This window comes from Panicum virgatum, chromosome 9N, assembly GCF_016808335.1.
Source record: "Panicum virgatum strain AP13 chromosome 9N, P.virgatum_v5, whole genome shotgun sequence".
In the NCBI taxonomy this organism is placed as follows: Eukaryota; Viridiplantae; Streptophyta; class Magnoliopsida; order Poales; family Poaceae; genus Panicum; species Panicum virgatum.
Genome location: NC_053153.1, coordinates 12,716,591 through 12,732,978, shown reverse-complemented (window position 1 = coordinate 12,732,978; position 16,388 = coordinate 12,716,591). Strand labels below are relative to the sequence as shown.

The window sequence follows — 16,388 nt, the reverse complement described above, 5'->3', positions numbered from 1 at the left end:
ACAGCCTCACCTCTTCGTTCGGTGAACGTGCAATTCCCGCCATGCACAATGATCAGGAACAAGCTTCAGATTCAGAAATCGGTATGAAATGCATAATAGTTTCAAATCGATCCTTGTTTTTTTTATTCTAGAATATGCAGGAATTGGCATATAAATGGATCACTAACTACTGCTATATCAATCGTGTTCCAAGTTGAAATGTGTATGGCAAAAAATTGGCATCGCGGAATTCTGTGACCACGGGCCATCCGACCATCCCGACCGTTGAGTACTTGAATGCAAGTGTGCAGTGCAATTGAGTCCATGAGCAGATAAGATGGGCGCCAAGCCCACGAAGCCAAGTTAGCTCGCCACACCAGGCCCCCCCGCTCGGCCGCTCGCCACCGCGATGCTGCTACTGGCGCGAGCCCCGCCGCCGACCTTGGCGGCCAACTATTCGCCGAGCCCGGAGCGCGCTCTCCGCCTTCGAAGCATATCCTCGTCCAGCGCCGTCACTGCTACGGCCTCCGCTGCGGCGAAGCCGGCGGCCGCGGCTTCCTCCCGGGCCGGGCAAAGGCGCAAGCAGGTGGCGAGCGTGGCGAACCCGCTCGTGAAGCACTGCGTGAAGCTCCGGCTCTCCGCCGCGTACCGCCGCTCCTGCCGCCGCCTCCTCCTCGTCGGCCTCGCGCCCATCCTGTACTTCCCTGCGATTCCAGGCCCCTCGCCAACTCTGACCCGTCCCGCGGCGAAGCTTCCCGTCCTAATCCAGTGCTCCTGGCCCCTTGCCTCCTCAGGGAGATGTGTAGGTTTGAGCTCGACGCCATCGATCACCTGCTTCTCCTGGATGGCGTGGAGGTCCCGGAGGAGCTGCGCGAGTTCTCTGGCGACGTCGTGTTTGTCAACGCCGCGGTGATGAAGAAGGTGTCCGGCATGCAGTCGGTTGATTCCACCGAGGCGATTGCTGTCATGCACATGCCTAGGCACTTCCGCGACCTCGGGAGCCATGAGGATGGGGATTCTCTTCATGGGCTGTTCAATCATCCAAAGAGGATTCTGGTCCTTGATGGGATACAGGCGAGGATATGCAGTACCCACCATTGTGCAGAGAGATAATTTCTGTCATCATTTATGCTTAGACCACAAAGCATTCCACAGTTCAAAAACATAACATAATTCTAATCCATGCGTGTTGTTTTCGTTGGAAACTAACTTATAGTTATGTGTATTACAAGCGTAGTTACAAATTTTGCACAATGCATCTCAAGCTGACCATAGTGCCCTTACCTTGCAGGATCCTGGTAACCTTGGAACGCTGATAAGATCAGCTTGTGCTTTCAAATGGGTAGGGCATCTCTTTCTTTAGTGTTACTTCTTACTTGTTGAAGTATGGTAGACTGAAACTACTGCTACATTGCATAATGTTGACAATATATTGCCACTTCACTAGAGCATATGCTTTTCCTTTGAGACCAGATTTGTCATTCTACTTTGATTCTTTTCTAGCTGTTTTGGACATATTTGATTTATAAGATAAATTGAACTGTCACAGGATAGAGTTGGCAGTAATTTGGGTCTTGAGAAATATGCCATGAAATTTAATTCCGCTCTTATGTAAGATATGATGGAATGTCCTTATCCGACGCTATTGTTTACAATAATTTTTTATGGGATACACAACATAGGATTCATGTGTGTTAAAACTATCTCTGGTTGACAAAACCAAATACTCTGCATTATTTACTATTCTGACTTCTACACTTCTTACAACCTGTATACCCAAATGCCAACAGGATGGGGTATTTCTTCTCCCAGCTTGTTGTGATCCTTTCAATGAAAAGGCTCTTCGTGCAGCCCGTGGAGCCTCTTTGCAGCTTCCTATTGTCTCTGGTACCTGGCATGACCTGCATGCATTAATGACTAAATATGATATGAAGATGATGGCAGGCCATCCAGAAAGTAGCAGTGATGCATCCAAAGGGATCCACTCGCTGTCCGAAGAACTAGCTGATTCACTCTTGAATGAGTCTCTGTGCTTAGTGTTAGGAAGTGAGGGGAATGGCCTCTCTTCAGAAACCCTCCAAGCCTGCGAGCTTGTAAACATTCCGATGGAAGGTACTTTTGAATCTCTGAATGTTTCGGTTGCAGGTGGTATATTTTTGTTCATGTTACAACCCAAATATCAAATAGATAGCACAACTTTAACCCCTTAACTTTGCATTTGTTTCTTTGGATGTTGCCTAACTCGTTTTCTATTTGCATTTAACTAATTGTTTGTTTCTATTCTATCTTCTCTGCTAATGCTGATTCAAGGGAAATGAACAGTTTGTTCCATCTGGTTTACTTTTTGAGGAACAAGAAACGTATGAGAACTGGTACTCATGGAATTTCTTACTATGATGGCGTCATGTAGTTTCTGTGTTCCACTGGCTCTCTAATAAAGGAAGCATGCTGTGATGCCTGATTCGTGATCGTTTCAGGGGGAAAAGGGGCTTGATTAATGTTTTACCATTTTAGACTACATATAATGCTGGAATGTTTGACAATATTTCTTCTAGATAAAGGAAAAAATCAATTCTGGCTTCTGCACGTGGTGCGGCCTACAGGCTACTATCTGAAGTGTTAGGAACTTAAGTTAGAGACAGCTGAAACATTGCAGGTTAATCTTGCAATACGCCTCCATTGCAATACTATGGTTTTTACTCAGTTTTTCCGAATTAACTGAGTGATGTACGGTTTGGCCTCGTTTCCATTAATATGAGGCAACTTCTTCTTAAATGATGTGGTAGTGCTCCTGCCTTTTATTCATAAAAAAAGAGTAGTCAGCGGAAATCTTTACAGTTTTTGTGTTTAATCCTTTAACAACAATAACGTAAGAGGATTCTGGATAATGGATGTTATAAACATTTTAGAACTATAAGTAGGCCATGCCAGCATCCCACGTGAGTGATTTATGGCCATGAAAAATCCACTTATTCCTTTTCCAAGAATTGTTCTCTAAAAGAGAAGTACTTCATCATTTGTCAGTTGAATTGTTTGCAAGATAAGCTGTATAGGATGCTTGCAACTTTAGAATAAACTCTCATTGAGCTAGACCTTTTACTATTGATGTTTGAAATTCCTAGTAGAGAGAGAGCTTCACTGCTTTGTGTGCAAACCCCTTTGCAAGTTTGCATGTGAATAAACTCTATTGATCTGTACCTAGATTGTACTATACTTCTCTGACCATCATAGGAGCATGACAATACAATAGAAAATTCAGCTTAATTGCTGTCTTCTTGACGTTCTGCTCTGCTGAATGCTTGGTAACATTATAGATTAGAGAGAACATTATGCATTACTGTCTACAGGAGGAGCTGCCTCTTTTTTCCCCCTTTTTCATGGAAGATTTGGGTATTCCCATCCTAGAAAAGTTATGGCGCCATGACAAAGGCTCTGCCCCACGTTTTTTTTTCTTTTACTGACTGTTGTCTAGCACATGCACGAAAATATCTACTGTACAATAATTTCTTGCAACAGAATTGAGCAATTGACACTGAATGCTCATGCCAAGTGATTTTCCTTGATCCTATGACCCATAGATAAATAATATTATGAGTATGAAAGAACAAAACACAGTTGATTTCCACTCAGTGAGAGGGCAAATAATTTGTGTTAGGTTTGTGGCTTCTCAGTTGGGTTCAGTTCTTGGTGATATCAAATCTATCTAGGTAATGAAAACTAAGATCAGCAAAACTCCTGGCATTATGCCTGCACCACAATGACATCTTTTGCAGGACTTGTTACAGGATCTTTCATGATTCACCACTGCTGACTTGGTATTGTGCTCGTCCTCAAATAAAACACACTATCACCTTCTAGTGGTGTCACTTCAACTTGTTCCGGGCTGATTTAGTTGGATTTTCAAAGGCGTGCTTTCAGGTGGAGCTTGCTTTGTTAACAGGTAAGACCGTAAGAGCATCCTGAGTCATAACTCATAAGCAATCTGGATTTGACTGTTGCAATCAATGTATGCATGCTTGTAGCTCACTGAAATGTTAGTGCTGCTTCCAATTCCTGTCTTCTTTGATGCTAGACCAATTTCTTTCAAGGAACCATGTTGTACCAGTTCATAAAGGATTTTCGGGCATCTACAATCATTTTTCCTTAGTTTATCTGTGAATAGTGGTTTATTTTATTTCTTTTTTCCATGAAAAATAATATCGCCATTCTCACTTTCAACTTCTACTGTTCTGCTTAGCAGTGGTCTTTTCTTCTTCTTTTTTAACCTCTTGGAGTAATAGCATCTGTTTGTAGGAAATCCGTTCTGCAGGGTTTTTTTTCATTTTTTTCTAAAGCAGTAGCATCTGTTTTTAGGAAATCCTAATTTGACTTGCCTTCTGTGCTTCAATGCTTTGTTGTATGCAGCTCATAAGGTGATTATGTTTATAAAAAAAATTGTTATAGTAGTTGTAAATTGCTCTTGCTCTGAACATTTTTATGGGAAGTGTTATTGACTCATTAAAATATTAATAATAACTGTTTTTGTATCTTTCCCTTTTTTCAATTTATTTAAATACCTTTACCTGTATAAACTGCTTGATACTCAGGGAATGAGATGAGGAACCCATTTACACAAGCAGAACTGTTGGTGTATTGCTTGCCTTGTCTGCTGCAACTGGAAACAAATACACTATCTCCTGTTGTGAAAAGGCGTTACGCTATCTTCGGTATGCTGAGTAACCAACCACTAGGCTGTCTAGGCACAAGCAATCAAATACATATTTTTACAGAATCTGTATCGAAAGTTTATAGTGAGACACAGCATTCGGATGCTTTGCCACCAAAGTACTAAGATGCTACCTGTGCTGACACCTGAAAAAAATAACTAATAGGAAACAAAGTTAAAGTTGATTGATCAATGCGCTGGCTGGCACTATAGAACATCAAGATGTTGGATAAAGCAACGAAACACTAATTGTAGTTGTAATTTGAACACACCGTCATTCTAGGAGCATGGTTCTGTACTGCTTTATTACTCTATTCAGTTTGCTTTTTGTCTATTTGCCATAAACAACTTGTTCAGGTTGTCTTTAGGTGGTCCAAGCACTAGTTAGCAACTCCCCGAACCAGTCAGCCTTTAGGAGCATAGGCTAAAACATTGGGTAACCTTTCTCCTTTCTTAGCAAAGCTTCCATAGTTCCGCTTAATTTTGTAATGGATTCAAATGGTTTAGCTCACAGTCTAATATTGTTTCTGGCTTGCATATTCTTTAAACATGACTGGAATGTTTTGATCTGTATTTCTTGAAGATTCTGAAAAATTACTTCTCTTAACTGTACTATATTTACCTAAGGAACTATTTATGTGCTATTTCTAGCTTTATTGATAAAATACGGGGAAAAATGAGACGAGGAAAGGTTCCAACATACGCTTAATATTTTCCTATATGAAGTGGTGAGACAACATTTGTCAGCTTCCGTTTCTGCCAATCTTTGATTAGTGATTCTGATGTCATTGTGCATAATTCCTTCATTATTTTTTTTATGTGACAATGATAGTCCTCAATTCAAATTATACTTGTTTTGTGATCAGTAACCATCTGGTACATCAGCTGTTATTTAAGAAAGAAACTTGGACAGTTTCCTGCCCAGTAGTCTAAGTAATGTAAATTAAGCAGTTACTCTGCCGGCACATATCTTGATGCCACTATGCAGCAAAACAGTGAACTGCACTAATGTAAATTAAGCTCCTTTACGTTTTTCATGACTTTATCATGCTCCATGTGCATAATGAAGTCTATTCCATTCTACAAAAGAATCTCGCATGCATGGTGTACTAAATGAAGTCTATTTGCAAAATCTTTTCAGGGATGGGTGTAATTTTTCACGGCGAATCTAATGACAGTAATTAATTGATGATTTGCTACAATAATGCTATAGTAACTATTCTCTAATCACGCAGTCAAAGGCCTCATTATATTCTTCAGGGTCACTAGTGCGGGGTTCTGAAGTTGGTTTTGTAAACTGGCTTTGTTTGACACCGTAATTAGCGGTCAGATATCACTATTCACTAGCACAGCACAAACCAAACAAAGCCTTGCAAAACACTGTTGAAGTGATCATGCTCTTTGTGGCCTCATTTTTTCACATGTTCAGAAGTACAATCAGAGAGCAGGGATGGACCAATCATGTTCAGGTACGAACATAAAATATCTTGGGTTTTGCCATGTCACATGCACAGTGCCGACTTCCCCAGAAAGGAGGTGGTACTGGCACCTACCACCTAGATGCTTCCGATCGTGCTGCTTCATCATCCATGTCGTTATAGCCTTCCCCGAAACAAGTTTAGTCAAGCTATCGAATCAACATTATCACTTTGCCTGTGCCAACATAGGCAAGTTTGTTTGCTGCGTCCAGTGACCAGCGTGTCACTGTGCAATGCTTGGAACTGCGGCATCTTTTCCTTGTCAATTGATAATGCCCATGGACTCACATGATTGCCTTTCTGACTCTGAATCATGCAGGGTTGGTGTTCCTGCAGCAGCTTGCTATTTGGCACCTACGCCTTGTCGATCCTTTTGGTGTCTTGCAGTGTGCTGGAAAGGGACATGGCTTGGCTTGGCTTGGTTTGGTCGTGTTGACAGATCTGTGATCGCCGATAGGATTGCATCGGGAGGCCACCGATTGGTGCATCATTTAGCTGAATTAAGCATCGACAAGTTGGTGAATGCCAACTACGCTAGTCTCTGGTTCCCATTGGGAAAGGGTGATCATATCAGGTAAACAAAGCTGAGCTGTTGCGGCCTGATACATTCAGTGCATCTGACTTGTACGCTGGCGTTTTTTTTTTCTCCCAGCTGAATCTGCGTGTCGCTGCCACCAAAGCAACCAATTAGCTAGGCGGGCGCACGCACGCAGCACTGTCCGACGCTCAGACGCAACGCTGCCGGCCGGGAACACGGCCAGGTTCGACGCCGCGCGCGCGCACCCGGCGAGCAAACGCGGCCGGATTAAGCGCGCCTCCAGGTCCAACGCTCGATAAGCATGCTGGCCGGGCCACGTGCGCACCCCGTTTGGCAGGGCTAACCGCGCCGCATCATCGTCGACGACCGGCCGGCAGCTGGCCGTTCGGGCCGGGGTGACGAGGGCTTATTTTGGCAGCCGACGCACGCAAGCTATAGCGAGCTGCTGGTGGATGGTGGTGGCGGCAGAGCAAGAGATCGAGGACGGCAGTGCTCGTGATCTGGAGCGCATCGGTCGGTCTCCATCGATCGATCGATCGATCTCGGTCGATGGAAACGGGTCGAGCGGCGCGTACGTATAACGTCGACGAGATGTATGACGGGGATGGATGATGGCCGGTCGAGATCGCTGGAGCAGACGACAAAGAGGCGTGGTGCGTAGGGTGTGTATGGTTGTAGATGTAGTGTAGCTAGCGGCAATCGATCCGACGTGAGCCTGCAGTGCCGATCGACGATGATGATGGCTGATGAGTCAGCAGCTCCATCGATTGCGGCGGCGTCTGATCGATGCGTGTGAGTGTGACCCTGCGATTCCTTTTTAAAAGAAGAAAAAAAAAAGGAGCTGTGGGGAAATTCAGACGGCAGGTACTGATGAAGTGGTAATACAATCACCAATCCAGAATCCATTCCGTTTCAGAACACACAAATACTATCGATCTCTGTTGCCCCATACAAAAAATGGGCAATCAAACCCGTATATAAATGCGCATCGGTTTTTTATCTGTCGTGGAAAAGAATATTCACGTGGTCTGATTCTATCGGATCGATTTGATTGTGCATCAACTGCATTACTATTATGCAATAACATCACTAATTTGGTGCCCTTTTATACCATACTAATGACCATCCGCAATTATTCCAATAGCAACCAAATTTATTTGTATTAAAGTTGCATCGTTGTGTTACACATATCCGCTTGAATTATTGCTCGTCAGCTTCAGCTAGCACGCAATTTACTGTCCCATCAGAATATTCCGCGCTGGCTGAGGGGATGATTCTATAGGTTTTAATTGTCCATTGACATTATACTCCTGCGTGTAATATAAGACATTCTAGCAATTTTAGGATAGAACAAAAGATGCATATACCCTGCAAGAGCTCTTGGTTTATCAGTTGAAATTAAAATTATTCCTAAAATCAAGGGGGGAGGATTTAATAAAAAAAAGGAGGGAGGAAGGAACAAAGTAAGTTAGCAACTAAGAGCCAAGGAGAATTAAATAATTTTCTTTAATACTTGTCCAAAATTTTTAGAATGCATTATATTTAAGTACAAATTTTAAACCTTACGATACCATATATTTCAGGACAGATGAAATATTATTTGAAGAACACTGCGGCCCATTTTATTTGTATTATTATCCTAGATCTGACGTGCTCGTTGTACTGTGTTTACTGCTCGTTAGCCTAGCACTAAGCCGTAGCACATACTACTGTTTAGGCAAAATGCTAAGACCTTTAACACATATCTTTCTCCAAGATATGTGCTAAAGGTTGTCCATGGGCCCACATGTGTTGTCTAGTTTCTTATTTGTATCGCGTAAGTGCCGAAAAATCTAAGATTCGAATAAAATCTACGATTTTGAACGAAGGCGAATATATAAACCCTCCCTTAATTTAATTTATACCCTAGATACGAATGCATGCGTATGGCTGAGAATATTGTATTTTTACTAGTCATATAAAATGCATATGATAAATAGCAACATCATGTGGATTCAGTTGAGATGGTATACACAAGAAACCAAAAGAAATATGGGGCTTCGATTCCTACAAAGATTCAGATCCTATATCAAATTCACTTCCAGTACGTATGACACCAAACTATAAAAATACATGCCACGAAACTTAACTTGTGGTTGTTTGTAGAACCATATACAGATGTAAAAGTATAAGAGGATGCATAGTATGACCAGTAAGGAATAATATCAAAATTGTTCATTACATCACTGTTCTGTTCGCCATAAAAAGAAATGTGACAGCCTCTCACTCTAAAACATTTGTCAAAGTTTCCATTTTCTTGACCACGACAAATCCGATTCGGTGGTCCTCTGTGTCAAAATTCGGTGAGCCCCGGAAAGCGAAGGCAGTATATCCGAATTCCGATCGTGAAGTTTCTCCCTCGCCTCCCATTCAATTCAACCAGCGTGATACTCGCACAAATCTACTGGCCACGCCGGTTCATTGAACCTGGACACTCGTTATTTTTGTCAAAAACATGTCCAGGTCCACTCCGAGGGGCTTGGTGTGGTGGATACCTTTGGGGCTTTGGCACGGCGCGAGGTTTCCCCGGCCGGCCCCCAAGATAAGAAAACGAAAGGAAACCTTTGCGATGGCTGGCCGCCTCCGACACCTCGGAGCTCGCGCGGAGACCGTGGTGGTCTCCCTACTGGCAATCTGGCGACTGGCGTGGCGCCACAGCAGTGTGGGGCTGTGGGCAGCGGCAAAAGGTTCCGGCAGTCGCGGGCTCGGGGCTCACGGGGCAGCCGGTTTCGTGGCAGCCAAAGTTCGGTGTGGATTCCGGCCGGCCGGCCAGTCCCACGGAATCACTCGCTGCAACTTGCATTGCTTGCACGGCTCGCTCCGAGTGGCGCATCCCGCTAGTGAATGGCGATGGCACGATGCTGCCCGGTGCAACGGCGGGCTGGTCACGCGTTCGCCTGCCCCCACTCCCACAGTCCCACTCCCAGTATCTATATCTTGCCCTCCCTGGTTCTCCGTTGCAACTGCTGACGGTTCGTGAAGGCTGGTAGCAACGGAACGGCTCTGTTGGTCAGTTACGCTAGGGCACTAGCTAACGCATCTGTACACGCACCAGTGCGTTGCAGCGATTGGAAAGGTGGGCTACTGGTATTGGTTGCTCAAACAAATTTAAAGGATTACTAGTCCTAGGAGAAAACAGGAGCCGAGAAGGGAAAGGATCCAGCTGGGGCAGGCGGGCACGCAGACAAACCGGCCGGAGACGGGGACACGCAGTCCAAAACCACCCGCATCAGCGGCGGACCAGCAGATCGCCGGTGGCCCGGTAGGCCGGTACCACCTTCACTCCACGCCCCCCGCCCGGATTTGAATTTGTCGTAAATCGGGAGTGGCAAAGCGGAAAAAAGGCACCGCATTTTCTTTTCCGAGGGAAAACCGGCGGAGCTCCTCCTTTAAATAGCGGCCCTCGCCTCCAGCCATTCCCCCCCACCACCACCATCCCTCCCCGCAAGCGAATCAATCAAGCCGCCCCCCGATCCCCGCCCTCCATTCCCGGGCCGGAGACCGCGCCGCCGCCAGCCATGGGAATGGGGCCGCTCGAGAACGCCGCGTCGGCCGTCGAGGCCGCGGCCGCGGTGGAGGCCGCCCTCCTCCGGACCTCGGCCGCCCCCGCCGCCGCCGCGGCCGCGCCCTCGGCGGGGTCCTACGCGGTGCTGCAGTGCGGCGAGGACTCGGAGTACGTGCGCAAGGCGTACAGAGGCTACTTCCAGGTGTTCCGGGCGCTGCTGGAGGAGGACGGCGAGGCGTGGCGCGTCTACCGCGCGCCCCGCGGGGAGCTCCCTACCGACGCCGAGGCGGCCGCCTTCGACGGCTTCGTCATCTCCGGGAGCTGCGCCGACGCGCACGGCGACGAGCCCTGGATCCTCGCGCTCGTCGACCTCATCCGGCGCCTCCACGCCGCCGGCAAGCGCATCCTCGGCGTCTGCTTCGGCCACCAGGTGCCACTCCCGCCCGCTCCTCTAGCTTAACAAGCCTCCATCTCATCAGAGAGAGAAAAAAAGAGGTTAAGACTCCAGCCTGGCCTCGCTGAGTTCACGTGGGGGTGACGTGGCCGTGTTAGCTCAGGTGTCGTTGGTCAATGGACACACTCACACGAACAAAAAGGTTCCCCTCTTCTCTTTTTTCCCCTCTTATTTATTTATTTTTTTGCGAGATCTCCCCTCGTCCTCTGCCTAGCACGCAGCCGTATCATTTGGCGCGCAAACCACACCTGCAATTTAAAATGATCCAGGGTGGGGAACACGAATGGCGTGACGCTTCTCGCCGGGCCGATTGCTTTTGAAATGACGCTACTACTAGCGTACCGGCTCGCGATCATCCAAAGGGTGTGTGCGCCGTGCTAGGCGGCTTAACAATTTCCTTTCTTCAAACCAGATCATGCCTCCAGAGCATGGGCAGCAAACCCTTGACCACGTGATGAGGAATCCTCCTCCCCTAATCTTGCCACTCAAAAAGAAGAGTGTTTCTACATGCAAGAAAAAGTTTGAGATTCATGTCGAAACTGAAATTTGGGGGAAAAGAAACGCATTTTAAACAAGGCTTCATTCAGATCGGGGCAGCGCACGAGAGTGTCATCACTTAGTTACGACCAAGCCGTTTTGGAAGAAGAGGAATCCAGGGGCCGGAGGCCTGCTCGTTAGGCTTGCGGCTACCATGTGGTCTCTGTCCCTACTTTGGTCCAAGAGCCGGAGGTGTTTCTCCAGGTGGAGAAGGAGAACCTCGAGTTGGATTGTTCTTGGAGCCGGTCGCCAGACTCTGACTCTCCCACCATCAGATACAAATTAAACTCCCTGATTTCGCGGCGCTGTCCGGAGGTGCCGGTCGATGCTTCCCGTCACGCCCGCCAGCCTTGTCCGCGTCCTCGCTCTCGCACATGGCTCTGCCGGTCGAGCTCACTCGTCCGGTACGGTCGCCGGAAGGATCCGAGGAGGGAGACGGTGGGCGGACGCGACCTGGCCCCTGCCCAGGCATTGTTAATGGCCGGCCCGGCGTCAGCGACCCCTGATCGGAACGCGTTTAGAGCCAACTGACAGCTTGATTATTCCCGTCACGCGCGACCGGGTCCATTAGCCGGTACCTCTGACCCCCCATAACTGCTCGCTCGATTTTTTACATTTCAACAAACATTAGAGAATTTCTGTGCAAATATATATAAATGTGATGAAATGTGTGTGTTTTTTCATCCGATTATTAAACTTGACAACTTACGAAGTGGTTGTTTGTTGCTGGTACCTGCAGATCCTGTGCCGTGCGCTGGGCGGGCGGACGGGGCGGTCGACCAAGGGCTGGGACATCGGGGTGAGCTGCATCCACCCGACGGCGGCGGCGGCGAGGCTGTTCGCGCCGCTGAAGCTGCCGGTGCACATGCCGGTGATCGAGTTCCACCAGGACGAGGTGTGGGAGCTGCCCCCCAACGCGGAGGTGCTGGCGCGCTCGGACAAGACCCGCGTCGAGATGTTCCGCCTCGGCGACCGCGTCATGGGCGTCCAGGGCCACCCCGAGTACAGCAAGGACATCCTCATGAGCATCGCCGACCGCCTCCTCCAGCGCAACCTCATCCTGGTAAGCTTTGCTGCTTGTCCATGCTCGCGGCTTGGTTCATCATCAGTGACACCAAGAATTCTGAAAGACACGAAAAAATTGTGCGGGTGCTGATCAGTGTTCTCGGCCTGGAATCTCTTGCTGCAGGACTGCCAGGTGGACGTGGCGAAGGCGAGCTTCGACGTGCGGCAGCCGGACAAGGAGCTGTGGAAGAAGGTGTGCAGGGGCTTCCTCAAGGGGAGGCTCCCGTCGCAGCAGCAGGTGGTGGCGCTATAGCATTCTTGCTGCTACACTAGTTCATTGGGAGAGGGGAGGGAGCAAAGTTAAAAGGGGGGAAATTGGGAGCATTGGGATGCCTAGATTATTAACACATCCTTATTTTGTGCTTCAGAGCTCAGAGTTTGTACAGGAACTACTACTACTTATCCGAAGCATTAATAAAAGAGAAAAAATGGTTCTTTGGTTTTTTTATCAATCCCTGGCCCCGGCTCGTTCTCAGATTGCCAGCTCTGGTGTCCCCCACAGTACAGAGGTTTCTTTCATCTTTTCGTTGCGGACCCCAATTAAGGCCGTGTCTGATCCCAAAACGCAAAATGCAAAATTTTTATAAATCATTTGCATGGTGTATTAAATGTAGTCAAAAAATAAATCGCATTACACAAATGGACTGTAAATCCTGAGACGAGTCTAATGAGCCTAATTACGACGTGATTACTAAATTGCTACAGCAATTCTACAGTAAACATGTTTTAACGATAGATTAATTAGTCTCATTAGATTCGTCTCGTAGTTTACAGACGAAATTTGTAATTATTTTTGTGATTAGTCTACATTTAATACTTCAAATATTGAAAATTCCCTTCCAAAAACACAAAAATGCAAAGTGATCTAAACACACCCTAAGCCATGAAATGCATGTCGGATGTCAAATACGCAGCGCTGGCAAAGCCTATCATGAAGGAAAGCCGGAAGTCAGGGGACCAAAAATAGCAGAACAGGATCTGCTCCATCAAAACTCAGTGACTCATCACAAAACCAACCCCAACAGTGCGCACCAACCTGGAGCTGTGCGCTTTCTTCATCATCAGAGCCCGAGGTTGGTGAGCGAGACGAGCATAGGTGGGCTCCCCCACTGACCGGACCGCCGGACACGACGTACCAACTGGCCGGCGACGCGATCCCGGTGGTGGCCTACAGGATCCATCTGCGGTCGCCCGCGTCCTGCTCCTGCTCTGCACGCTAGGAGTTCCAGCCACGTACGCGCCATCCCCATCCTTCCGCGCGCGGCCGCACGCTGCTGTTCTGTCCAGCCGGCCCCATCCTCGCCGGAATATATTCCCCGCGAACGTCCGAGAGCGGCGTCCGGCGTCCCGACAGACAGACACGGGCGGTGTGCAGGCCGGCGAATGGGGCCCCGGCGTTCGGCGGTCCCAGCTCGCATCTCCGGCCGCCGGAAACCGCCGGCTCGGGACCCCGGCTGCCACTCTAGGTCTGATCTTGGCGTGCACAAAGCCTTTGCAGTGTTCACCATCCGTGGGCAGTTAACAAGCTAGAGGTTTGTTACAGTTTGTTGGGCTGGATCATTCTCCTTTTCTAATGAAAATATGCTGGATGTTGGGGATGGGACAGGACACTGGTGGAGTGGGGGTCGCGACTAGCTGGGCCTTTGCCGTTAGCATCGCCCACATTTTGCACGAGACGAGAATGTGAAAGCGGCTTTGGGAACACTGGTAGGAGTAGTACCGAACTGTGATGCGCCGGCAGCCAACCACACGCGCAGCACCACCGTTTGCAGATAAGGCGACGGGTGTGTCCAGGTGCAGTGAACCTCCTCGAGCCGTGCTGCTCCTTGACGCGGATAGATGAGCGTATCCATCGCGATGCTCGTGGAGCTGGCTGCAGCTTGCATTGTGGACCAGTAGTTGCCAGGTCCGAAGCTTAGATTGCAGCGACACCTCGGCGGCTTCAGGATGTGACCACACGAACCTAAATAAGGCTATGGGATGTTGGATCAAGTGTTAATAATGTAAGCGAAATTTTAGCTAAGGCAAAAAAATTTAATAGTGATACTAGTGCTAATAGGTGCTAAATTTTGGCACTTAAGTTTAGCTCATCCAAACAGATTTGCTCACATTCCACAGGATGCTTGGACTTGAGCGATTGAATGCTCTCCTGACTGTGAAGTTTAATCGTGCTACTTAACAACCTCAGTAAGAACGTAATTCTCACTCGCCCAGCACAAGATTTTCTTCTCACCCGCAGATTGCGCTTGAACTCGGGCAGGTTCGAAGCCTGCTGGCAAGAGCTCTACTCGCGCGCGCACAACCAGCAGCTGAGCTGCATCAGGCCAGCACAAAAAATATCAGTCACCCCGGCACGTTACCGTCCAGGTCGTACACACGCCTTGAATCGTGTTTTTCTTTCCTTTTTTTTGACAACGGAAACGCGTGCTTTGATTCATACAGGTCGCCAGAGACCAAATGGGATCCAAAGTTTGGTAATGATCGGTGTACATATGGGGGTAGGATAGTTTACGGTCCACCGTAGGGAAGGGTTCCTATGGTCGATTTTCAGACTGTTATTTTTTTCCTTTTTTAGTAAAGTTGTTTTTTTCTAAAAAAATTTAACAAAAATTTCAAGAAAAAATTTAGAGAGGATAAAAAAATTCAAGAGAGATGGAAAAATTTTCAAATTTTTTTTTGAAGAGATAGAGGAAAAATTAACGAGAAAAATATTGTGCAAAAGTTAATTAGATAAAAATTACATCAAAACAAAATGAGGTAGAAAAAAATTGTTCAGATTATATATATAAAAAAGGAAAAAACAAACCGGCGGCGGTGTCGCCTCCTCCCCGCCACTGGCTCACCGCCACCGGCGTTGCCGGCTCGCGGCGCCTCCCCGCCGTGCCGCTTCCCAGCGTCGACGCCGCTCGCCCTGGGGGCGGAGCTCCCCGGAGCCGCCGCCGTGCCGCTCGCCTGGGGGGCGGAGCTCCCCAGCGCTCGCTGGATCTAGAGAAGAGAAGGCTCGCTGGGGCGGAGCTCCCAGCGCCGCAGGGCGCCTGCCGTCGCCGCCGCACCTTCCTGCCGCGTTGCTCCCCTGAGGTCGGAGCCTGGCGTCGGGCCGCTCGCCCTGGGGGCGGATCTGGAGAAGAACGAGAAAAGGGAGAAGGGAAAGGGAATCTGAGAGAGAGGTGGTCGGCAGAGAAATTGATAACATAACGTGGGTATGGGGTCCACCGCATTGATGAAAATCGACCGTGTCTCTCCAAACTTACGGTCACCCGCAAAAACAGCTTTGGGGTACATATGGGCATCCTCGTCCATCCTACCAGTACCGTAAGCAGCTAATGAGCTGAACAATCCGCTACCCCATTACACATTCAATAAAATCATGACATCAAATTTCTGATCTGCCCCGAAGCCATAGACGAAAACCTCGAAAAGCTGCATAAGGTCAAGCATTTATAGCAAGTACCCAGCCTTTCCAGTTCTCGGAGTCGTGTTTGTGGCTTCAGAAACAGGCGTAGGCGCGTAGCAATTTTAGGCAATGTCTGCATCTGCATTATATATAATCTTACCTTACGATCCCTGGCCAATTCCTTGGCCTGGGAGGGTGCCACGTCGACAGCCGCTCCCGGTCCCGGCCGTCCAATCTTGCGTTTTTTTTTGTCATTTTACACAAAAGTTCTTGAGCTTTCTTGAAATACAACCTGCCGTCCACTCTTCTCTCCCAAAAAGTTTTTCGAATAAGCCCCTAAAGTTTTCTGCAATCAAACACACAGTCCACCACCCTCCCGCCGGCCACCGCCGCGCCCCCCATGAGCCGGCCGCCGGCCACGCGCCGCGAGGCCTCGCCTGCCCCGGCCCGAGCTCACTGGAGAGAGAGAAGGGACGGCGGGAGCGGAGGAGCGCAGGCCGCGGCGGCGGCGCGCGCGCTCAAGCGCGGCGGCCATGGCGTGGAGCGGACCTCCAGCGCGGCGGAGACGGTGGCCATGGCCGGCTCGGGACGGCGCGTCCCTCGTCCCTCCCCCCCTCCCTAGCCGGTGCGGCCCTTCTCCCTCGCCCTTCCTTTGCCGGCGCGAGCAGCGGAGACGGCGACCATGGCTGGCCAC

The 16,388-nt window shown here is 48.5% G+C and overlaps 2 protein-coding genes across 9 annotated transcripts; both read left to right on the top strand.

Annotated features, from left to right (window-relative positions):
• The first annotated feature begins 15 nt into the window (after positions 1 to 15).
• On the top strand, positions 16 to 6,775 carry LOC120690802 (uncharacterized tRNA/rRNA methyltransferase YsgA-like). 8 transcript variants are annotated; one of them, XR_005681945.1, is made up of 8 exons: positions 16 to 81; positions 194 to 675; positions 774 to 1,053; positions 1,271 to 1,321; positions 1,770 to 2,091; positions 3,753 to 3,919; positions 4,566 to 4,685; positions 6,482 to 6,765. XR_005681945.1 is itself a non-coding variant. In XM_039973622.1 (6 exons), exons 2-6 carry the CDS (start codon positions 389 to 391, stop codon positions 3,788 to 3,790), a joined length of 966 nt encoding a protein of 321 aa, XP_039829556.1. In that variant the 5' UTR covers positions 16 to 81; positions 194 to 388; the 3' UTR covers positions 3,791 to 5,257. The 8 variants fall into 8 exon arrangements, 5 of the variants coding, with proteins under 5 accessions (XP_039829556.1, XP_039829555.1, XP_039829557.1 ...); XR_005681944.1 differs by having other exon boundaries at positions 3,753 to 4,685; positions 6,482 to 6,775; XR_005681943.1 differs by lacking the exon at positions 6,482 to 6,765 and having other exon boundaries at positions 4,566 to 5,257.
• A 3,378-nt stretch (positions 6,776 to 10,153) lies between these two features.
• LOC120691003 (gamma-glutamyl peptidase 5-like) lies at positions 10,154 to 12,752 on the top strand. Its single transcript, XM_039973951.1, has 3 exons — positions 10,154 to 10,674; positions 11,975 to 12,298; positions 12,425 to 12,752. The coding sequence occupies exons 1-3, from the start codon at positions 10,258 to 10,260 to the stop codon at positions 12,551 to 12,553; spliced, it is 870 nt and encodes a 289-aa protein (XP_039829885.1). The 5' UTR covers positions 10,154 to 10,257; the 3' UTR covers positions 12,554 to 12,752.
• The last annotated feature ends 3,636 nt before the right edge of the window (positions 12,753 to 16,388 follow it).